Below are 25,461 nucleotides of genomic sequence, written 5' to 3'. Positions count from 1 at the left end.
GAAACCCATTTATGTTTCGTATACGCTCTTGAGCAAGTCACATGCTCTCAGCCTCAGGGGAAGGCAATGGCAAACCTTCTCTGAGCAAATCTTGCCAAGAAAACCCCATGATAAATTCTCCTTAGGGTCACCATAAGTCAGAAAGGACGCGAAGGCACACAGCAACAACAACACAAAAATTGTGTATAAAATTACCTTTAGACTATGTCTGTAGGTTGTGTTGTTGTTGTTGTTGTTGTTGTTTTAAATTGTACATGAAACATGTTTTTGTTTTTGGAATTTGGAATATACGCATCAAGTCGATTCTGACTAATGGTGGCCCTAAGGGGACCCTCTCATGGGGGTTTCTTGGCAAGATTTGTTCAGAGGAGGTTTGTCATTTCCTTCCCTTGAAGCCAAGAGAGTGTGGGTTGCCCACAGTTGGGTTGATGGCTGACCTGGGAATTGAACCCTGGTCTCCAGAGTTGTAGCATATCTACAGTGCTATATAAATAAAGCATAATAATAATAATAATAGCCCAACACTCAAATCACTACACCATGTTGGCTCTCAACATATAATGAAATACGTTGGAGACAAGGTCCAAGTCTAAACATGGAATTCTTTTATGTTTCATATACACTTTATATACATAGCCTGAAAGAAAGTTTGTGTATATGGAACCACCAGAACACAAAGGTGTCACTGTCTCAGCCCCCATGCAGACAATTTTGGAACATGATATAAGGGAGACTCAACCTGCCTACTCTGTCATATGTGTGAGTTTATATCTGAACATCCCACTGGTTTATCCAACCCATCACAATTTGGAATATTTGCATCTACATAATGAGATATTTTGGAGATGGGACCCATGGCAAAACACAAAATGCATTCATGTCTCATACACACTTTATACAATACACATAGCCTGGAGGTAATTTTACATCCAGTATTTTGAATAATTTTGGGATAGAGGGGAGGTGAGGTGGTGCTTGACCCTACACTACTACTACACTAATAAAATAATAATAAATAATTATTTCTTACCGCTCTCAAGGCAGGGTACAGCATGTTAAAATACAAAACACAGTTAAAAACACACAAACCCACACTTAAAATACAACACTATAAAAATAAAAGTACACTCATAAGAGTACATACACAAATACGATAAAGCAAAGGTGTCACTGAGCAAAAGTGTCACTCTCTCAGCCACCACACGGACAATTTTGGATTTTGGAATATTTTAATTTAAGGGAGACCAACCTACATCTTCTTGGGTCCCATAATCGGAAATGAGTGAAGGCACACCGTCCCCCCCCCCCCCCCCCGCTATAACTAAGATATATAACAAACGAAACATGATGACAGACAACTCACTCTTTTTCAGTATGCAACGTTTGGTTACTTTTATGCGCAGCACCTGTCTTTTTTTATATGGTCTCCCTAAATGCTAGATGAGGGAATATCACGTGGTCTAGTGCGGGTGGCATGGGAAAGTACTTTAAAACATTGACAAGTTAACAGTTGCTCTTTGAGCTTGGAATGATAACTAATTTTATTGCTTATTTTTAAAAAAGTACCTTTCCAAGCTCAGGTTGCTGGGATTCCCAAACGCTGGCGTGAAAAACATTTCAAACTGATAAGGTTGGGCTAAATGCTGTGTAATCAGATTATAAGGTTTGCATAGAATTTAGTGACATTGTAATATGATTATTATGATTCACATGCTTACATGTTGTTGTTTGTTAATTTATTATTATTATTATATTATTATTATTATTATTATATTATTCTGACATGTTTTACAGGTAAACGGTATACAGCCACACAGACAAGCCTTTCTTCTTACTTTTCTTCACCTTTTCTCTTAAAGATAGTTGTTAATAACAGAGCCTGGAAAAGTTACTATCAACGTCTAAGGTCCCCTTGGGGAATCCCGAGTTAGAAACCAATGAGGAACTTGTCAAAGCTCTGGTTAAGGGTTAACATGATTTTCTCTCACCGTGTGCTTCACTTCTCTTCACAACACAATGGGAAGGGGCAGGAAACAGTGGCTGCCAGACGCCAAAAAGCTGCTCGGGTCTCTTGGAGGTATGATGTTTAAATGATGCAGGGTGGGTCCTAAGAGCCGGGGGGGCGCGCCAAAGCCACACCCATTCCTAAGAACGGGAGTGCAGCTTGGTGCAGCTTCCGGATTCTTAGGATGCATGCATCATAAACAAGCATACCTCCAAAGAGACCCGAAGCAGCTTTTTTGGGCAGTCTGGAACAGGCCAGTGGCATGTTCCCTCTGAGAAAAATACTGATAATATGTGTTTGTGGGCCTAAGTGCCTGAAAAAGGAACCAGATCAGAAAGAAAGACAGAAAAAAGAAATAAAGAACGAGAAAGGAAGGAAGGAAGGCAGGAAGGCCAGCCAATGTGACTGGGGGCGGGGAGCATTAATGCACATACCTACATTTACTTCTGTTGGGCCTAAATACCCTAAAGATATCAGTGCCAGCATGGTGTAGTGGTTTGAGCGTTGGGCTATGACTCTGGAGACCAGGGTTCGAATCCCGGCTCGGCCATGACAACCCACTGGGTGACCTTAGGTCGGTCACACTCTCTCAGCCCCCCGCTGAAGAAACTTGTCAAGAAAACCCCATGATAGATTCACCTTAGCGTCATAATAATAATAATAATAATAATAATAATAATAATTTATATATATCCCGCCTCTCCCTGTGGATCGAGGCGGGAGAACAACACAAATATAAAATTACAAGTAGTTAAAATACATTCTCATTATGTACTATAGGCACACAACAACTTCAATGCACACAACAACAACAATAACAGCAACAAATTAGATTTGGTCTGATCTTGGAAGCTAAGCAGCATCCGTCCTGGTTAGTACTTGGCTGGGAAACTGCTAATGAATACCAAGTGTTCTAGGCTATGGGCTTTTTTGCACTTCAAAATTATAGTGCTATTGCTGTTGATAATTGCTGTCAAATTGACTTTGACCCATGGCGACCCTAAGTATGAGTCTATGCATAGCTTTCTTCACTGTCCAGCTCTCATAACCATCCATAGAAATGGGAAATACAATGGCATGGACAATCCTAACTTTGGTATTTAGTCCTATATTTACACCTCAGGATCTTGCCTAGGTCTGTCACAGCTGCTGTATGCTATTATCCCACTTTAAGTGCTGTGGCTGCCTCCTGTGGAATCCTGGAATTTGTAGTTTGGTGAGGCGTTAGAGAAGCTGGCAGAGAATTCTAAAGGCCCTTCTCTAAACTGCAAATCCCAGGATTTTATAAGATTGGAACTCCAGCAATTAATGTGAATCATTGGTCCAAAACACACTGCAGAAATAATCCAGGTTGAGACCACTTTAAGAGCCGTGGTGGCGCAGTGGTTAAATGCTTACACTACAGCCACTCACTCACAAACCATAAGGTTATGAGTTAAATAACAGCAAAAGGGCTCAAGCTCGACTCAGGCTTGCATCCTTCCGAGGAAGTCGCTAAAATGAGTGCCCAGATTGTTGGGGGCAATTAGCTTACACTTTGTAAACCGTTTAGGGAGTGCTTAAGTGCACTGATAAGCGGTATAGAAATGTACTTGCTATAGCTATTTAACAGCCCTGGTTCAATGCTAGGAAATTTTGGGAACTGTGGTTTTGTGAGACAATAAACTACAGTTCCCAAGACTCCCTAGCACTGAGCCAGGGCAGCTAAAGTGGTCTCAAACTGATGATTTCTGCAGTGTGTTTTGGACCGTTGGGTCATAACTGTGGAGTGCGAAAAGGCCACAAGATTTCAGAGGAAGGAACTGGCAAAACCACTTCTGAGTATTTCTTACCTAAGAAAACCTTATGAAATTCATGGGGTTGCCATAAATCAACTTGAAGGCATGTTTGTTGTTGATGTGTGCCTTCAAGTAATTTCCAATGTATAGTGACCTTACAGCGAGGCTATCATGGGGTTTTCTTGGCAAGATTGTTCAGAGGGAGTTTGCCATTGCCACCTTCTGAGACTGAGAGAGTGTGACTTGCCCAAGGTAACCCAGTGGGTTTCATGGCCAAGTCAGTTATTGAACCCTGATCTTCAGAGTCACTGTCCAATGCTCAAACCACTACACTACACATTTGTTTGCGCTTATCTTGAGTTGTTGGCTTTTGCTTATTAGCTTCTACTTAGCATAGTGTAGTGGTTTGATGTTGGACTAGAAGTAGGACTCTGGGAGAGCAGGGTTCGAATCTCCGCTTGGCCGTTGAAACCCACTGGGTGACCTTGGGCAACTTATACTCTCTCAGAGGAAGGCAAAGGCAAACCCCCTGTGAACAAATCTTGGCAAGAAAACCATGTGATTGTGTAACTTGAAAACACACAACACCCCCTCACCTGTGCCTTTAAGGGGAATGTGATGTGTCAGCTGTAAAAGATGTTGAAATGTTGATTCTTACCTAGCTCCTGGGGGATTGGCAGCTGCTGATTTTTAGTAGAATGAACTACCATGAAAGACCCAGGGACAGACAAAGCTAATTCTTTTTGGTAAGATGGCAATCTTGCTTTCATTCCTTTCACTCTTGATGGGCATCTCTGTGGGTTTTTTTAAAACTCATTCTAATTATGTTTGCTCTTGCAAAGAACGTGATGTAAACAATTTTTGGTGGGTTTTTCAGGCTATGTGGCCAGTCTAGAAGAGTTTATTCCTGATGTTTCGCCAGTATCTGTGGCTGGCATCTGCAAACCACAGATGCTGGCAAAACATCAGGAATAAACTCTTCTACACATGGCCACATAGCCCGAAAAACCCACAAAAAACTATAGATGCTGGCCATGAAAGCCTTCGACTTCACAAGTGATGGAAATATTTGCTTTATTCGTATTTTTGCATGCAAGAATGAATTATTTAAAAGTTCCCCTTCCTCCCCCACTAGGCAAGATTTATAAGGGGTTTTTTGGGTTTTTTTGGTACATTGTTTTGTGCCTCCAGTTTTCAGCTTCCCTAAGACAGTTATCATGGAGTTTTCTTGGCCGGATTTATCCAGTGAGGATTTGCTGTTGCCTTCCTCTGAGGCTGAGAGAGTGTGACTTGCCACAAGGTCATCCAATGGGTATCCATGGCCGAGCACAGATTCAAACACTGGTCTCTTGGAGTCCTAGGATGCTTCCACACTATGGAAAGAATGAGTTTGACATCACATTAACTGTCATGGCTCCATCCTACGGACTACTGTGATTTGTGGCTTTGTGACGCACCGGGATTCTTTGTCAGCGAAGCCTAGAGGCCTTGTAAAACTACAAATCCCGGGTTCCATAGGCTGGAGTGCAGGCACTTAAAGTGGTGTCAAACGGCATCGTTTCTACAGTGTGGGTGCACCCTGCATCCAGCAGTCAAACTACTACATTGGCTATTTTTTGGTGCATCATTTCTTTCACTCATTGGTACTATTTTTCAGAATAATAATAATGATAATGATAATGATAATACTTAGTGAAAACAGATCCTCTCTATTCTATGGAGGGAAATGATTTCTCCCTGTAACAAAAAAGTTCCAAACTGCAAAAACAATCTTGCAGTTGTTGCCTGTTTTCTCAATGGGATGTTTCACTGTGTGGAGAGATCCCTTCTGGTTGAGAAGGAGAAACATTGTGCGCCTCCTTCACTGCCCCTGGTGAGGAGGCCGACATGCCCTGTGTGTATATGGACAGGAGTGATATGATTTATTAATAGGACGCAGAAGTGGGGATTTAACTGGAGCGTGTTATCTTCCCTTCCTGTACGCATGCTCGCACACACGGCTACATTTTCTTTCCGAAAGCAGGAAGTGCGAGACTTCTGGACTAAGGCTCTGAATGTCACAGTATCTGTTTAGTTTCTTTCTTCTCTCACATAGCAGGGAAAAGAAAAACAAACCCTCTCTACTACCTTCTGGCCTGAGAGCCTCCGGGCAGCTGACTGGGAGCAAATTGAGAAAATGGAGAACAAAATGGATACAACAGAGGAAGAAGAGATGCTACCGTGTGATGGCCCCACTGTCAGAACCAGGGGAGAATGGGTAAGAGGCATACTTCTTTGAGTAAGTAAGGGGATAATGGGTGGCCCTCCAGATCAGTTGTTGGACTGCAGTTCCCAGCATTCTTCACTGCTGACTGTGCTGGCTACAGCTGCTGGGAGCTATAGTCCAACATTTGGAGGGCTGCAGTATTCTCACCCCAGTCTCCAAGGCTGAAAGAAAGTCAACAACATGAGCTGTAAAGTAGATGTTGTGCTACTTAGGGACAGGGCTGGTAAACACAGCGCCCATTGAAACCATTCACTGCAGACTCAGGGGGTGAAGGGAGCCACTCTGAGAGCCTTTAGGGCTGAAGAGGGGGGTATAAATACCATAAATAAATAAAACACATAAATATTGAGGAGGGAGCAAGCTTGTTTTCTGCTGCTCCAGAGAACAAGACCCAGAACAATGGATGCAAGCTATAGGAAAAGAGATTCCACCTAAACATCAGAGGAACTCCCAGATAGTAAGAGCTATTTGCTAGTGGAACATACTCTCTTAGAGAACGGTGGACTCTCCTTCTTTGGAGGTCTTTAAACAAAGGCTGGATGGCCATCTGTCAGGTATGCCTTGATTGAGAGTTCCTGCATGGCAGGGGGTTGGACTGGATGGCCCCTGTGGCCTCTTTCAATTCTATGATTCAATGATTCTATTGGCAGAATTCAAGCCAAAAGCAAAAGATACTGAGAAGCAAACAGGATGTTAGGGGATACTCTGGGTTAGGCTGGCTAGTTGCAAGAGAGGATGGGGCTCCTTTTGCCTTAGAAAAAGAGATCTCTGCAGGCACAGCTGTTTATGCAAAGCTATACCTGCTGAAATTCCTTTTTCTGCATGGCTATTCAAGGAGCAAGTGTGGTGTTGCGATGTGAAGGTTTGACTAGGCTGTGGGAGACCAGGGTTTGAATGCCCATTCAGCCATGGGTGACGTATGGCAAGTCAGTCTCACTCAGGTTCAGAGGAAAGTTCTCTGAAGAAATCTTGCCAATATCTTAGTAAATCACAAGCTGAACATGAGTCAACAGGATGATGCAGCAGCTAAAAATGCCAATATGATCCTAGCCTGCATCAGTAGGAGTGTAGTGTCTAAATCAAGGAAACAATAATACCACTCTATTCTGCTTTGGTCAGACCTCAGTTGGAGTCTGTGTCCAATTCTGGAGAAACCTGAAAGGTGACATGCTAGCCATGTTTAAATATTTGAAGGGATGTCATATTGAGGATGGATCAAGCTTGTTTTCAGCTGTGCCAGAGACTAGGATACGGGGTTATGAATGTACCCTATATACTCAACTATAAATTGACCTCATGTATAAGTCAAGGTCAGGTTTGGGAGCAAAAATTATGGATTTTGATATGATCCATGGATAAGTTGAGGGAAAAACATATGGGCATGTAACAAAGGATTTAAAGGATAAAGCAAAGGTAAACAATGTCAAAGAACTTACAAAATTCCAGCAGGAACAACTGTTTGTGCTCATCCTAAAGACTGGATGGATGAGATAATAGAGAGGGGTCAGTACTCCCAAGATAGATTATGCTCTTGCCCTTTACCAGGGGATGGCTCATATTTAATAAGAGTTAAAGTACAGTACAGTACTTACATTGACCTGTGGATAAGTCGACTCGGGTTTTTTTAGGTCAATTTTTGACTAAAATCTCTAGACTTATACATGAGCATATACAGTAAACTACAGGGAAAGGGATTCCACATAAACATTGGGAAGAACATTCTGATGGTAAGAGCTGCCTTTGATTAATTTGCAGAATCACTGGTGTTCATCTCAATAGCCAGGCTGCAGCCTGGAAGGATGACATTGCCTTTTAAAAGTTGGGATCTTGCTTGTTTGAATGCTCATATTAGGGTGAAGAAGACACGTAATATCTCCAGGTTGTAGAATTGCCTGTTGCTGTTTTTCTAGATCCTGCCTTGGACCTTTAATCACAAGTTTGATCTGTAAATGTTCATTTTGTGTGTTGGGGGGAACCCTTCCCTGGTGCAAAGCAATAGCTGCCTTTTACAGGATGATTGAATGCAATATCCTCTTTACTCAGAGGACACTTCACTTCCTGCTCTAACTTATTGTTGCTACATTTTCTGTCTTCCTCTAAGGAGTTTTATCATACAGAGGAAAACTGGAAGTTTAAATGGGGTTTATCCTGTGAAAATCACACAATCATTATTAAATTGCAATTAAGATTTTTACATACATCGACCATTATCCTGGGAATAACAAGGGAATAACCAGTCAATAAACAGCAAAAAACATTCACAGGAAAATCCTGTGAATGATTTGTTGCTGTTTATTGCCTGGTTATTCACAGGTTAATGGTACTTTAATTACTTTTCAAGGCCATGTTGTGTGAAAACCTTTATTGCAGTTGCATGGTTTTCATGGGATAATCCCAGGGATAACGGCCATTTAATTGCGATATTGTGTGAAAATCTTCATTGCGAATGCGCAATTTTCATGGGACAATCCCCATTTATACTTCCAATAGTCCCCGTGTGATAAAGCCCTAAGAAAGGGGTAGGCAACTATGGAAGGTTTATGGGGGCACATTAGCTCTTCAGGGGCCTTGGGACATTGTATCCCCAAACATATTCCCTGCAACAAAGTAAATTGATTCCAAATGCATCTAGTCACCTTTAAGGGGTTGTTGTGTGTGTGCCTCCAAGTTGTTTCTGACTTATGCCAACCCTAAGGCGACCCTATTACATTGTTTTCTTGGCAAGCTTTGTTCAGAGGAAGCTTGCCTTTGCCTTCTGCTGAGGCTGAGAGTGTGTGACTTGCTCAAAGTCATCCAATGAGTTTTTGTACTTCAGTGGGAATCCAACCCTGGTCTCCAGAGTCGTAGTCCAATTCTCAAACCACTACATCATGCTGGCTCTCCATCTGAAATATGGCTCCCTACAATTTAAAAAGGGGGACCAACAAGGATCAGGTACTGTACATAGCCCTGGGTACTTTGAGGCTCTGTCTCCTATAATCCCTCACCATTGTCCAAGACTTATGGCAGGGATGTAGCCAGGATTTTGGGAAGGGGGGGGGTCCAGACCCCATGGACCCCCCCCCATTGGCTATGTCCATTCTTATGGGCATTATTATGGGTTTATGGGCATTGTAGCTTAAGCCTTAGTTTTCTGTCTCTGTGTGTGTATGTGTACCTTCAAAGCTGATTTATGGTGACCCCATCTAGTTCAAGGGGTTTTCTTTGGCAAGGAATACTTTGAGGTGGTTTTTCCAGTTCCTTCCTCTGAAATCTTCCCTGCAGCACTTGGTATTCATTGGCGGTCTCCCACTAAAGTATTAACCAGGGCTGACGCTGCTTAGCTTTCAATATTAGAAGGGATCTGGTACCTTTAGAGTATTTAGGCTAGACATTATTAAAATGATCCATGAAAGTATAGTGCAGAGGGGCCCAAAACATAGCAAAAATGTGTCCCATGCCACCTGAAGGGCACTTGGGCACACTTTGCCTGCCCCTGCTCTAATGCATGAATAGGGAATTTGTGGCCCTCAGGTGTTGCTGGGCTGCAACTCCCATCAACTTCAGCCACCACAGAAAATTGTAAACAGTGACGGGAGACCGTGCCTTTCCCACCCTTGATCTAAGGCATGGAACACAATATACTTTAATACAATTTATTCATGACCACCCTGTATAGGTTATCGCCATCAAATTACAAACTTACAAACATTATTAAAAGCTTTTAAGACTTTTAAAGTCACAGCTGGCTCTATAATATATAAAACAATGAATATTTAAATAATAAATATAATATGACATCCCTTCAAATATTTAAACAGGATATGATAGCCCTGTTTAAATATTTGAAGGAATGTCATATTGAGGAGGGAACAAGGACCCGGAGCAATGAATGCAAGCTACAGGAAAAGAGATTGCACCTCAACATTAGGAGGAACTTCCTGACATTAAGGGCTGTTCAACAGAGGAACAAACGCCCTCGGAGGGTAGTGGAGTCTCCTTCCTTAGAGGTCTTTAAGCAGAGGCTGGATGGCCATCTGTTGGGGATGCTTTGATTGAGAGTTCCTGCATGGCAGAATGGGGTTGAAGTGGATGGCCCTTGCGGTCTCTTCCAACTCTACGATTCTATGATTCTATGAATATTAAGACCGTCACAATGTTACATAATCCATTCAGATTAGTATATTTATCACAGATTGCCGCACTGGCTATTATCTTTGGAATCTAATCTAAACAGCTTTCACTGTGAATGTAACAGTATTAAACATGACAGACTTATTTGTATTAGGTAGGAAATATGTGATTCCCCCCCCCCCCCCCCCAGTCTTTTGGCTAGCTTGTGATGTGCTTGTCCGACTGTCCAGGCAGAGTTGCAAAAGCTGCTTTTGAAACCCCAGGGAGCCTGTTGATCAAAACAGGGTTGCAAAATGCAACCCTGCGGTAAACTGCAGCTCCCATGAGCCACACCAACATTGCTAAGGGTGAAAAATGACTGGAGTTGCAGATTAACACCTTGATACTATATGTTGTCCATCACAGATGTGGCATAGGGTTGCCATAACCCGTTTGCAAACCGGGATCTTCTGGTTTTTGTCGGCACCGGCCCGCTCCCGTCCCAGGTTTGCCTGCCGCCAAAACCGGGACAACCCTGGTTTCAAGCCGGTTGCGCCACAACCCACGGGGTCTCACTGCCCTCTTCCCTCCTCCACTGCGCATGGCTGCACGGATGGGCGGAGGAAGAGAGGGCAGCGAGGCCTGGGGCGGAAGAGCCGAGGGTGGGGCGGACCTCCCTGTGCCGGCTGCGCCACCCTCCCCACCTCCCCGCGGCCTCCTCCCTCCTTCCGGCCCTGGGAGGCCGAAGCTCCAGAGGCCGAGAGGCGCTGCAGGGCCGCCGGCGATTGCTGCGATCGCTGGCGGCCTCTTCCCTCCTTCTTGGCCCCTGTGGAGGGCAAGCCTCGGCAGAGGCCGGGAAGGAGCCCGCGAGGCCGCGGCAATCACTGCGATTGCCAGCGGCCTCCTCGCGTGTCCCTCCATTTTTAAAAAATGTGTCCTATATTGAAAATCTTGTCCTACATTTGTCCAGGTTTGGAGATCCCTGAATTTGGCAACCTCGATGTGGGCATTATAGAATAGATTGGGCTGGCAAAATTTCCTTCCTGTTTTTCCATTGAGTCGCTGGTGGAGTAGTTAGAGTGCTGGACTAGGACTTGCGGAGCCTGGGTCGAATTCCCACTCAGCCAGAGACCCCACTGGGTGACCTTGGGCAAATCCCACTTTTTCAGGCCAAGAGGAAGGCACCTCCTCTAATAGATCTTTCCAAGAAACCCCAATGGTAGAGAGCCTTAGAGATGCCATAAGTCAGAAATGAATTCAACACACTTCGGTAGATCAAACTATATGAAAGCTAGAAAACACAACACCATCAGGATTTATAAAAATCCGTTTGTAATAGCCTGATAATCCAGTGTAGTGTCCATAGCTTTGAGTTTTGGACCAGGGCTAAATCTGCACTGCAGAATAAACACTGTTTAAGTGCTGTGGCCTCCATCTAAGAATCCTGGGATTTATAGTTAGTTGTGGCACCAGAGCACTCTTGATAGGGAAGCTAAATGGCTCACAAAACTACATATCCCAGAAATCCATTGCTGGAGCCATGTCAGTTTAAACCTGTGTCAAACTACTTATTTCTGCAGAGCAGATTTAGCCAAGGGCTCAAGGAGCCAGCGTTCGAATCCCTGCCCATTCATGGAACCAATCAGGGGACTTTGGACACTCAAATGAAAGCAATTGCAAGCACGCCTTGGACTACATTTGCCAAGAAAGCCCTGTGAGAAGGTCAATCACCATAGTGGAGCCATCCTAAAGTTACATGACATCAACAGCATGGCTTGAGTTCTTGTCTGCCTGCATTAGGCAAGCCAGACCTATCAGGAAAAAAATTACAGCAACCAAAACATGTTGCCATAGAGCTCAATAACTCAGGGATGCTCGAGCTTTCCAACTCAAATAATGGCTATAGTCCATCTTGATTCTTCCTTTCCTACATTCCGACCCACCTTTGTCTCACAGACGATGTCACTTCCTGCCAAACCAGGGGCTCTTTGCGTCCACGGCAGAGAATTCGGCAGCATGATCCTGCGCGGCCCTGGAACTCTTTGCCAGCCACTCCAGTGGGAGAACTAGAGACAGGACACAACAGGTTTAAAGTAGCTTTGCCTATCTGTTTTCTCTTTTTCCAAAAGCGTGGACTGATTTGTGGACTGCAACTCCCTGAATCCCAAGCCAGCTTCTTGGGGAGTGGTATGGGTGCTAGTACCAAAGTCCTCCCTTCCCAGCGCTGTCTTCATTTTAAATCGTCAGTTGCATGTGTTGAATTTCTCTGTAGTTCAAGCATGAGACAGCTGTGGCCCTCCGATGATGATGATGATGAATGTTATGCTCTCCAGCCTTTCCTCAAGGCTCAAGGAGGGGTACGGCATATTAAAATACAACAAAATATTTATACAAAGTAATTATCTATCTGCTTACTCCATAGACACTTCTTGTAAATAACCTCGTAGAATTAGATAGTGATTGATTATTCTTTAGAAAATAAAAAGAAAAAAATTACAAGAAAACCCCAAAATCGAGGATCCGAAGTATTGTTTGTCTTTTATTATAAAAAAGTATCAGTTTTAGTAGTTGTTCGGTGGGGTATGGTGTAAGGTTTTGGTAGTTTTTGGTAAGTTATGGTAATTTTGGTAATGTACGTATTGTTATGGTAATGTTAAGTCTTGTGTTTGTTGTGTGTAATAAAGATAGATAATTAAAAAATACAAAGCACAGTTAAAAGAAAACACATAAAATCAACATTAAAGATGATACAGTACTATAAAACAATTCAAGTACTGTATACCTTCTTTAAAATTACAAGTTTAAAGGGTCGTTTTAAATCAACTGGATAGGCCTACGGAAAAAATGTGTCTTTAATATTGTTTAAATGCTGTCAGTTTTTTTAGCTGTCGGACCTTTTCTGGCAGGTTTGACACACAAACGTGTTGGGCTGCAACTTCTGTAGTTCTTCACCACTAGGCTATTCTGGCAGGGTGATGGGAGTTTGCAATCCATCACATATCTAGAGGCCACAGGTTTCCCACTCTCCAGGCTGACAAAGGCGGTTGCCCACCTCCAGGCTGGAGAATCAAACACTTTAGAAAGCACAATACTTAGTTTTCTTCCCTGAGATGTTTATTTTCTGTACTGCGGAATTTAAACTTCTGGATAGAAAGGAAAATTAAGTCGTGAACCTTCTTCCGTCGGTCTGAAAGGTCACAGTTATGTAAAGGTTCACCACTCCATATGCTGTTTTGTGGGAAGATATCCAGGGGCTGGCCAATACTTAGCTCTTCAGATGCTGCTGGAGTATATCTCCAATCACCTTCACAACTGGCCATGCTGGCTAGGATGTGAACTTTGGAGGGGTCAACCTCTCCATCCTCTAAGATATCCTGTGTATCCCACTGAAAGTGATGTTTCTCTGAAAGGTGGCTTAAAACCAGGAGCTGGGAGCCTTGCAGCCCCCTAGGAGATTTGTTGGACTGCACTCACAGCATTCCTTTGGCAATGACTGTCTAGCTAGAGTTGATGGGAGAAGTTGCAATCCAGTGTCTTAGAGTACCACTATGATGCCATTCACTGGATTAAACTGCTACACCTGTTTAGCCAGAATGTGATGTCATGAGTGGAGTTACTCGGCACTACAAGTCACTTTGGACTTGTTATTATCGCTGGGCATACCTACCTCTGCAGCGTTGTTTTCGCACCGCTAGAAAATTTACTTTTTGGGACTACAAGTTCCATGAAAACCTTCGGCGAGACATGGCTTACTTGTCTCTGCTGGCTGGGGACTTCTGGGAGTAATTGTCCAAAAAATAACTTTTCCAAAGTTGGTTGCAAGGGGGGGGAATGCAATGGGGGGGCAGAGACGGAAGGAGAATTTTGTCTTATTCCCCTTTGCGGAAAGGTTGGGATACAAAAGATACACCCTTTGGACCAGATTGTGCCTTTAGGGTATGTTTTATATTTCCTGCCTGATGGGGATTGCAGCTGTGAAATGCTTGACAAATAACCACATCTATTTCTCATTCCTACTATAGCATACGCTTTCTATGTTTTTTTCAACCTCCGGAGTTAAAACCTTATCATTGTGTAATCTTAAAACATCTCCGGCGGGTTATCCATGAAACAATACCTGTATATCAGTCCATTTAGTTCAAGGGGCCTGTAATAATGTGCCCACTTCTGGACAAGATGTTCCCACAGCAGCAGAAATTTTATCTGAAAATCTCTACTTGCTTTTTTTGTTGTTGTTGTCGCTTGGGGTTCCATGCTTACTTTTATTTGAAGCAAACTGCATTTCATGTATATACCGATAAAAACCTTCTGAAACTAAAAATGCCATCTCAGTACTTTTCTCTCTTGATACCTAACAGTTCTAAAATACACAAGTCTGCAAGTGGGCATAACGAAAACCTGAAACTCAGTCAAGGTTGTCTTTTTTGAACCGCAGCTCCACATAATCCCCCATGGCTCTTATTTGCCATATGGGCTAGCGGACCGTGCTCCCACGCGTCCTGATGTGAAGGACTGTGAATTTTATTTCCCCAGTGTGTTAGAGACTGGCACCATGTTGTGCCATTGCACACTTTTTTTTCTATTGCCTTACATGGTTTCTTACTTTCCTGAAACTTGCTAAGGACAGCAGCCAATGACCAGGGAACGGGACACTAGTCCAGGGGGACCACCACTGGGCTAGGAAAGGCAGGGTGTTGTACCTTGTGTTGCCAGGTTTTCACAAACAGCAACAAGGGACAGCAAAGTTCACAAACCATGAGTAAGCTAAGGTGAGTCTCCTGGTCTGGAATGTTGAAAACCCAAATACTCCAAAAACATAATAAGCTTTTTCTCATGGGTGGCCTGAGACAATGACACTTTTCGCTTCCTGACGTTCCGTGTACACACGTTTTGATTCATGCACAAACTTATTTAGGCTGACCCCTTTGCTTTCTGATGGTTCGTGTCCACAGACTTTGTTTCATACACAAAACCTTTGGACTATGATTTTAAGGGCATATCGGAAAAAACTAAATGAATTTTTGTTTAGGACTTGGGGTCCCATCTTCAAGATGTCCTTATTATGCCTATATGCCAAATACAGGTATTCCGACGGCCCAAAAACCAATCCAAAAGGACTTCTGGTCCCAAGCATTTTGGTTAAGGGAAACCAACCTGTGTTTTAGGCCAGTTTATGTTCTACCTAAGTACCAAATGAACAGTATTCAGTTCACTTACCACGTGTTTTCTCTGAAAAAAATAACATCTGTCCGCATTGACAAGTTATATGATTGCACTAATTTCTGTCTTCATAAAAGGGCCTATACTAAAAACAATGGGATTTTGGGGTCATCTTCATCCAGTTTTTATGAAAGAAAGCTTTCCAACCCTCAAATAGGGAACACAAGGGCCACCGCCAGCTCAACTTTCTGGTCCTCCAAATAAGGGACATTCCTATACCAATGGTTCAGATGTTTTGGCGTTTCACCTTCCAGGAGCCTCAGCGCCTTGGCCAACAACAGGAATTTCTAGGAGTTGAAGCCCCAACAACCTAGAGGACCAAAGTCTGGGGAACTACTGCACAATAGGATAGGATGCCTAGGATTTGGCTCCAGGACTTCCAGTGGATACCAACATCAGGGACCTCCAAGTCCCAGTAGTAAATCTAGTCGCCCATAGTTTAAAATGGTTGTTTTGTCCCCTTGTCTAAAATGGCCAAAATCAAGGTTGCTTATGGACTACATACATTACATATCCCTTTTCAAACTGTGGAATGGTTGAATTCGTGGATAATTGCTTCATGGATAACGGAAGTCTGACTGTAACTAAGGGACACCTGGTAACCCAAGGCTAGCCTAGAAAAGAAAAAAGTAACTTTGATCAAGCTCCGAAATTTAGATGGAAGCTTGGCCTAAACCATTTTGCTGAACGCAAGATAGCAAGATATGCCCAACCTGTTCCTGCCACTCACACAACAAGACTGGCTATTTGGGTTGTGTTTGTCCTTCATACACACACCTCGAGGGCATCCAGGTTCCTTGATGGAGCCCAGAACAAGCTGCGTGGCACGCACAACTCTTTCCCCCAACACTGGAAATCATCACGAAGAAAGGAAGGAGAACCAACCGGGCCCCATCCACTGGCAGCAAATAGTGACTTTGATTCACCCATCCCTGACACGCAAAAACTTGCAATAAAAACATTGACACGAAGAACTCAGGCGCCTGACTGAGTTTGTCTTGGATTCCTCCCTCCCTGGTCCCTTGTCCTGGGTACGACATGTCTCGCGTGAGATTGGAAGCCTGAGGGGGGGGGACTGTCCAAGGCACTCCGTTTGTTTGGCTCCAAATCATTACTAATACATCCTAAAAATTTTTTTTATACCCCGCCCTTCCAACGATGGGGCGGCTGGCTAACAAATGCCCAAAGGCAAACAGCATCAACCAGATTAAAAAACACATATAAAAAACAAAAACAATCCTTACAAACAATAAAAAACCCACGCGAAGTAGGAGGGGAGGCCCACAGTGATATTTAGACGGGGAATGCCTGATTACAATAGGAAGGTTTGAGCCCTTCCACATTGGGCCAGGGTTTAGAGAGCGGAGCTCCGTGGGCAGCGTAATTCCAACGGGCTGGGGCAAGCTGTGGACAGGACTCTTCTGGCAGTAGCAGGCCAACTTAAGCCCCAGGCACCTTCATCTCAGTTTGTTTCTCTACCACTCATTCTTCAACCATTCCAACTTTACATGGGAGCTGAACAGGGGGGACAAGACCAGCCTGGGCTCACAGCCCATGCTATCCTAATCATGGTACTCACCAGGGTCATTCGCTTGGGGTTGGCATTAGATAAGTGGGTTCTTACACACCCTGTCCTTGCATCTACCCCGACGACCCACTACCGGTGTGCACTTCCTTACATTGCCACACCATTGCTCTTACTAGCAAGCCTCATTCCACCACGTCTGATGTGGAAAACTGCGTTGCCTGGCTGCACCCACATGGCCAGGCACCCTGTTTTCCAGTATCAGGCCAGGCAACCCGGGGGGGGGGGGGTGCTTGAGCGTAAAAGCAATGGCACATCACGGCATGGGGCTGTGTGAAAAGCAGCTGAGGGAAAACCTGGGGGGTAAATACCCTGGTCTTATCGGTAATTGATCCCCCTGGGATCAGTCCGGATCCCCTCTAGCTCCACATCTGACTGACAGCATCAGGTCCGATTCGCCACTGGAGTTTTTATTTTTTGTCTACGTCATCTGATCTTATAGTGGGCCAGGGGGGCACCTGGCCTAAAAAACTGGCCCGTATGGACAGCCCAATGGCTTCAGAAACACGTTCCGTTTATTTTCATTGTTCACCATGCTGTATGGCTCCCTCTCTGCTCTTCTTATCTTTTTCTCTTCTTCTCTGGCAGTTCTGTATCTCCTCTCTGCTCTGTTTCTCATTCAGCCTTCCTGTCTCCCTAACCCTTTCCTTTCCCTCGGGCATCAGCACTCTGAATGTACTTGTCTCCTGTTGGATTGCCATTATAGTTCAATGGTTCTCAAACTTGTTCCTTCAGATGTTTTGGACTTCAGCTCCCCAGAATGCCTGAACTATTGGGCCCAGTTGGCTGGGGCTTTCGAAGTTGAAGTCACAAACACCTGGAGGGCAACAGTTTTGACATTACTATGGGAACACGGGCAGTGACATTTGGGTGACTCCTCCAGTTAGTGTGGTGGTTGACTCAGCCCTGGGGTTTAACGCCAGACTTAAAAAGGAGGCTAGCCAAAGACCGTAACCACAAACTTTAACGTTTGCGTTGGAGCCCAGAGCCGGATTCACCATTCCCCTGACACGGACGCCACCACTGTTGAAAGGGTGCACCCAATCAATCCCATTAATTTCCCCTGTTTCTTATAAATTCAACGTGACTTCTGTGTTTGTGAATTGACTTTGGGGATTTGCTTATTCCTGATTAATATGTTTTCTCTAGCAGTCCTCCTAGGTTCTTCAATGTGATGCTGCAGGACGTTGGGACTATGGAGTCACACTGGAGGACCTAGAGCTGCCTAGAGATAAGATTTTCCTAGCCATTTGTAGGCTCCTCCAGCATGATTTTATGGTCCAACTTCTGGACCATCAGAGTTGTGCTGGAGAGCGACCTAGGAGTTTCCTAAAGGAGGTTGTTCTATCAGGTTTAAAAAAATAGGCTTTTTATTTGCTGTTTTTTCCAATTTTTCATGGGGGTCCTGTTGCCCCTAAACCCAGTGGAAGTGGAGTGCCTAACTGTACCTTAGGAAATAGGAAATGGGTAGGGTTTCTTCGTTCATTAAAAAAAAAAAGGCATTGGGTTTTTAAAAAATGTTACAAAAAAGCAGGAAAGACTCAGAGTGAAGAAGGAAGCGGAGGGACATAGGATACAAAACAGGGCCTAGACATAAGCTGTCCAATTTCTAAAAGTACATTTCCTGAAGCTATATGTGGACTAGTAATCTTGATTTCAGATACGGCCTCTTTGACAAGGTTTCCCTGATATTCTGCAAACAAGCTTGTAAAATGTGGGTTATTTTAGACAAAGGTAACTTGTTACAGGATTTTTTAACTGGTTGACCAGCTGAAGCCAAAGGGTACTCAACAATGGCTCTTTTCATGCCGGAGAGAATGACCAGTGGGGTCCCACAGGGCTCTGTACCTGGGCCCAGTGCTATTCAACATCTTATCAATGACTTGGATGTCAGAATTGGGGGCATACCTATCAAATTTACAGGTTGACAACACAAATTAGGAGGAATCGCTAATACCTCCGAGGACAGGATCAAAAATTCACAACGACCCGAATCGACTACAAAGCTGGCCCCAGCTAACAAAATGACAATTCAACATTGGCGAAATGTACAGGTACTGCGCTTAGCGCGGAAAGGAAAAACTTGGAAATGCACCGTATATGATGGGGGACACCTGGCTGAATGAAATTATGTGTGAATGGGATCTGGGAGTCCAGGTAGACCACAGTTGAACATGAGTCAACCGGCAATGTGGCTTGGCAGCTCAGAACGGCCCATTGCATTTTGGTTGCACTCAATACAAGTCTAGTGTCTAGTTAAGGAAGTATAGTGCCACTTTATTCTGCTTTGGTCAGGCCCCATCCTGGAATCCTGTGTCCAATTGTGGGCACCAACAATTCCAAAGGATGTTGAGATGAAACTGGAATGTGTCACAAGGCGGGTGACTAAAATGGTTGACGGGACTGGAAAACCATGTTCGGTGAGGAAGACTTAGGAAGTCTGGGGATGTTTAAGCTCTGAGAAGAGAGGTTTAAGAGTGATTATGCTAGCCCTGTTTACATATTTGAAGGGATGTTCATAATTGAGGAGGGGCAAGATTGTTTTCTGCTGCTCCAGGGACTAGGACCCAACGGAGCAATGGATGCAAGCTGCAGGAAAAGAGATTCCACCTCACATGAGGAGGAGCTCCTACAGTAAGGGCTGTTTCAACGGGAAACACTCCTCCTGGAGTGTAGTGGAGTCTCCTTCCTGGAGGTCTTTTAAACAGGACTTATGGCCATCGTTGGGGATGCTTTGATTAAATTTCCTACATGGCAGGGGGGATTGCCCTTGCTGGTCTTTCCAACTCTACATTCTATGATTCTATGACATCTATAAAAGGTCTGTTCATGTTATAATGTTAAAGCAGTAAGATCCGGTGACCATTGTTTATCTTTTTCAATCTGGAGGGAGTTCCAGGTCTTACAAACACCGAAAGATTCAACCACACTGCTCCTCAGTTAAATTTCATGTCATTGTTGCTATGTGCCCTTCAAGGCCTTTGCTTATGGAGATCCTAACGGTGAACCTATGCGGGGCTTTCTGTGGCTGAGAGTGGTGAGTCATCCAAGGCCACCTAGGGTGCCATTCAACACTAACATTATAAACTGGTTTGGAAACCCAGTTAAAATGGGGTTGTTCCTATTTTGCCACCGGTTTTTTCCCACACCTAAAATCGTGGGTGGGGGAAACTGGCAAAACAATCCCCTTCACCCAAGCTTTGAACTGAGACTTTTCATGTGCCTTTTTTAAAGTGCCGGCCTGTTTAGGGAGCCACCGATGGGAATGTGCTGCTGATTCCCATCGGGGGGCAACCCAGGAGAGAGGGGCAAGGCATGGGTTGGGCAGAGGGCAGGTCCCCACAGGTCCTTGGCTTGGTGGCAAAACCACCATTGTTTCCCCTGTTCCGTGCTCGCAGTTTGTGGATGCAGATACCGGCTCTTTAAAAATCCAGTGGATTCAATTTCCGCCTGTCAGGTGGTCCCTCTAAACCATCCGCGCAGTTGTTTTCCTTTTCTGCCAGTGAATAGTCCCCTTACCGCCACAAGCATCGCCGAAGTCGGGGAGAGGGTTCTTTTGATAATATGTGCAGCTTTGGGGGTTTTTTAGGTTTTGACAGTTTCTCTGCACCACTTGTGTTTGCAGGCTTCGCGGGTTTCTTGGCAACGGGTTCCTTCAGAGGGGCTTGCCCATCGCCATCCTCTGAGGTTTGAAGATAGTGGACTCACCCCCAGGGTGAGGGCCTATCATGGGTTATTCTTGGCAAGGTTGTTCAGAGGGGCCTCCCATGCTATCCTCCAAGCTGATGGGTACGGGTTACAGCAGAAGGGTGGACATCCCAACTCCTCAACTCGGGGTTCTTGCCCTTCCCACCTGTGGAACCTCCAACTCTTTGTGAACAAAGCACCATATTATTGCAGATGGCAGCGTCACATCACCAATTATGACAGTGGAAGCAGATGATGCAGATGTGCATCTTTGACTGCTAGTTTAAAAAAAAACCTGAGAATGATTTCTAAACATGTTCGGTATGGAGGCCTCCATTTTTTTTACATCAATATTGACGGGTAGTATGGTATGTGAACCATAAAATAGGGTTTTAAATTCACCCAGGAGATATTGATCAGGGCAAATTGTAGTGGGGAACTCCAATTGGAATCACCAACTCCAATCTCTCCTCAGATCCTCCTCTCTACAAAACCACTAGTGTGAATGCCACTCTAGTGAGTTTTCCTGTCTGAGTGGGATTTGAATTCCTGGCTCCCAGAGTTGTCGCCCAAGTCATAGGTATAATTAAAAGATCATGGGGCTTTATAAATGCTGATACTTTTTTAGTACAAAATTATGGATTGCATTGCATCCAACCGAAAGGATTAATTGAGCCTCTGATGTACCTACTTGTTTGCCAAAAGACATGTATCTGGCATTATATCCCAAACATTTATGGATGGAAGGATTTCTTATTTATAAAAGGGCATCTAGTACCAGCACACCTGAAAACATTGATTTTAGCGGGACCAACACACAGTTTTAGGTCTAAACAACATTTTCGATAGTGCAGCTAAAGGTAGCTGTTCCCATTAGTCTAATTTGCACGAAACAGCCTATTCTCTGTTCACCTCAATTCTAAGGCATGAGCGTCAAATTTAGTGCTTCACACAAACAGTAGGGTTAAAACCGTTTTTTGTGGTTTTCGCGGCTACAAGGCTGTGTTCTGGAAGAGTTTTTACCTGACGTTTATGCCGCAGCTGTGACTGGCATCTTCAGAGAATGTGGCATGGAAGAGAAAGGTGTTTATAACTAAACTTGTGGTTTCAGTTTCTCCTGATCAGGTGTTCCATAACATTGGGGGACTGACGCTCATGTTGCTGCTGGTCCCATATATATAGACCAGAAGGATTGTTAAATATTGCCCCAGTTGACCTTGGGTAACTATGTGGTAGACTGATAGTATTAATTGAAAGGCATTTCTTCTTCTGGACCAAGACGACCCAAAATCAAAAATCGCCCCAGTAAATAACTTTTGTTTCATGAAGAAGGTGCTCTTGCACCTTCAAATGTGTAAGCTATCTCATGAGTTACTTTCCATTGGCGCATCTAGGTCAATTGTATTCGACAAGATTTATTATACAATAAAGGTGGTGCTGCAGCAGAGATGACAGTGAGCACCATTCTCCTTCTTCCTTAAATGAGTGATAAGGTTTTTTGAATGTCTGCTTGGGACAATACAATTTACCAATCTACATGTTTTGTTTACTCATCTTCCTTTTTCCCTTTATTATATTTTCTTCTCAAAGAGCTCCTGTGTTATAACAGCTAAAGAAGCGTAGATTAAAGATTGCCCTCACCTGGTATCCATAGTTGTCGGTAACCTGATTTACATTTAACCTGTGGCCGGGCTTAACGGGGGAGGAGAGAGATCTACTCTAGGCATCTGAAGTCCTACAGCATAACTTTATGGTCAACATCTGGCAGAATATGACCTAGAGTTGCAATGTAAAGATGTCTAGCTAGAGGCATCATCTCTAGGCATCTTTTAGGTCCCCCAGTGTTGATTCTATAGTGACTCTTTATTCTGGTGGCTTCACTCTATCTAAACAATAAGTCTTGGACTCTATCTGCCACAAATGCATGGGGGCACTCGTTTTCCGCAAGGTATTGTTAACCGTCACTGTACAATTTAGGGCACCTATGAATGAGGGACACTCCCAAAGTCATTTCCGTCAATAACCAGTCACTACTCACATCTTGCACGACTGAGGGCCATTGCCATCTTGGCTGAGTCCTCCATCGGAATGTGGTTTCCCTCCTTTTTCTGCTTCCCTCAACCTTGCCAAGCTTCCTCATTGTGGCGAATCTCCACATCTGGGAATTCTTTCTTGAAGATCTTAACTTACGTGTAGGGCTTGTGTTCAGCCCCCTGGTATCCCACATTTGTTGTGCCAATCGGAACGTCCACACTGACTGACACGCTCAAGGTTTACTTTGAGATAACTAGCCAAGGTAGGAAAAGTATTTTGTATACTTAACCAAAAACAAGCTTGCCGATATTACTGACTTTTGACTACAGTTCCCATAATCACCACCCAGTATGGCTTGCCGTAGTACAGAGGTGGGTCATCTGTATAATTGTTATCTCCAAGGATCCAAATACGTCCGGTCACAACGTGGCCTCAATTTATCGGCTCATTCACCGAAAGGCAGGCTTTGTCGCACACCAGGTCCGAATAGTGGCCGTAAGTCTTACCTCATATCTCAACTTCTACAAGTTGTTGGTTCTCATCTTACCCCTTGTTCCGTCATATCTATATCCAAGGAGTTCTTGGGGTTTTGTGGTTGTGGCGAGATACCTGGGTGCTGTTTCCCCTTTGAGTTAAACTAATTTAATCATCAGCCTCTTTCGCCGTCAAGTATATTTGGTTTTTTGCCTGAGTATCTCAGCCAAGCAGAAACCTCCAAATTGCTTGTGGATTCCCCTTTGACAATTAAAAGTGCTATGCCACTGTTAATACCCAGGCAGTGTCTCTTTTCAAAAAAGACATCTTGGACTCCTCTCCATTACATGGTACACATAGCTCCCAGATGGGCATGGCTCGTTATTGCCATCCTCTGCGGCTGAGCGCGTGTGACGTCCAGGTCCCCAGTTTAGATTTACCTGGGCCAAGCTGGTATTTGAACCCTGGACTAAGAAGCCAGTTTTACTTCAAACCCGCTTGTAACATGTAATTGTGCATTTGGTGGTCACATAACGGTTATCATTTGGGTGTTATGGATTTGCTATATTCCAACCACGCTCCCCCTAGCTGTTCTATTGGATAAGGGAGGACTCCTCCTACTCCTATATCTGCAGCCTCAAAGCCATTGGCTTCTGGATTTGGAATCCTCCTTCTGGCAAATGGGGGACCATCCTTCCTATATTCCTCTCCTTCTAGCTTCTTATACCATCCTCCCACCCATTTAGTTTATGCACCAAATGCTTACTGTCCTCTGCCGGATTGTACTGGAAATGCAGCTGACTGTTCCATGCTCATGCTGTCCTGTACTGTATACTATTATATGCAAACACACCAGCTCGGGCTGGGCTACATTTAGGACCTACAAAATGTTGTTGGACGTTAGTTACCTGTGCTTGTTCTGTGATGGTTAGCATCCTGTTCCCTTCTTCTTCCATTTCTTCTCTCTCCTTGACATCGCTCCAGGCTGAGGAGTTCTTTGATATTGGTCGCCACGGTCCAAGCAAAGAGACTCAATGGAACCAGCGTGCTGATTTTGCAGGGCTGCTGAAGACACATTGCGCTGGGAGCTCAAATAGGTTGTCCCCAACGACAGCTCTATGGAACACTATCCTGGCAATCAAGGGAGTGGCATTGTCCTCCACAGAAAGGCTGGAGCATGCAGGTGGCAATCGTCTTCTTACTGATATTCTTTGCTGCTGTTGTGCCTTCAATCATTCTATCATTTTGGCAACCCTCCTCACAACCTTTCTCTGGCAAGTTTGTTCAGAGGAGGTTGCCATTGCCTTCCCTGAGCTGAGAGAGTGTGACTTTCCCAAGTTCACCCAGTGGGTTTCACATCGGCGAGCAGAATCTGAACCCTGGTCTCCAAGATCCTAATTTCTACCCCAGACTGCTTTCCACATTGGCTCTTTCTTACTGCTATTACTTGTTGTTGGTGCCTTCATTCCAAACTTACTGGTGCCCTTACAGGCAAAACCATCAAGGGGTTTTCTTGCAGAATTTTGTTCGGGGGGGGGGGTTGCCGTTTGCTTCCACTGAGGTGAGCATGTGTGGATGTTGCCCAAGGTCCTTACAGTCTCCATTTTAATTTAACTCAGGGCCCAAGACACCCGAAAACATTAAAACTATTGCAGTATTTCTAAAAGTCTTTCAAAAACTATTGCATTTACCTATTCACCTCTACTTTAAGTTATGTAAATAAACTGCGGTTATCATTTCGTTTTCTGACTTTTTCTGCTGTAAGGCTGTTTTCCTTAGTTTTCTTCCGTATTCATTTCTAGTATTTCCTGTTTCAATTCCTATGCGAGAGGGATTCAGACCCGGTCTACAGAGGGTAGCCATGATCCAAACCACTACAGCATGCTGGCTCTCTGATCTTTTCCTGCTACCTTTCTGATGGTGGTATTTAAGCACTGTTACTTATGGAAGAAAAAAAACACTACCCATGCCGAGGGAGGAACTCCTCAGGACGTCTTGGCACTAAGGTGGCACTGGCTACCTCTGTAAGCAAGGTTCGCCCCAAATATTCCACCTAGTGGTGGTTATTCTTCTGTCCGTAGGTCCGTGGTCGAAACTTTACGGGAGTGACACCAACCCCAGTTTGGGGGAGAGGGGACCCAACTTGGAAAAGCCAACGGTGGAGGCAGGTAGGGTGGAAGGCCTGTCCTAAAAGCAGCCTAGCAAACGATTGTATGGTGCTCAGTGGGTTAGCAGTATGCTGACATTTTGGGAATGGTATAGGTTATATGGAACACTGGCTTCCTGATAACTGGGAGTACCCCACACTGCAACATTTGTT

At 44.3% G+C, this 25,461-nt stretch overlaps 1 protein-coding gene across 1 annotated transcript in view; it reads left to right on the top strand.

Moving 5' to 3' along the window:
- Positions 1-25,461, top strand: part of GPSM3 (G protein signaling modulator 3) — a 49,306-nt gene that overhangs the window by 4,230 nt on the left and 19,615 nt on the right. The window contains exon 3 of the mRNA XM_042450891.1: positions 5,879-6,040. Coding sequence (XP_042306825.1) covers positions 5,960-6,040 — 81 coding nt within the window. The 5' untranslated portion in view covers positions 5,879-5,959. The remainder of the gene's footprint in view (positions 1-5,878; positions 6,041-25,461) is intronic.

This window comes from Sceloporus undulatus, chromosome 2, assembly GCF_019175285.1.
Source record: "Sceloporus undulatus isolate JIND9_A2432 ecotype Alabama chromosome 2, SceUnd_v1.1, whole genome shotgun sequence".
NCBI classification, from domain to species: Eukaryota; Metazoa; Chordata; class Lepidosauria; order Squamata; family Phrynosomatidae; genus Sceloporus; species Sceloporus undulatus.
This window is presented reverse-complemented; position numbering and strand designations above follow the sequence as displayed.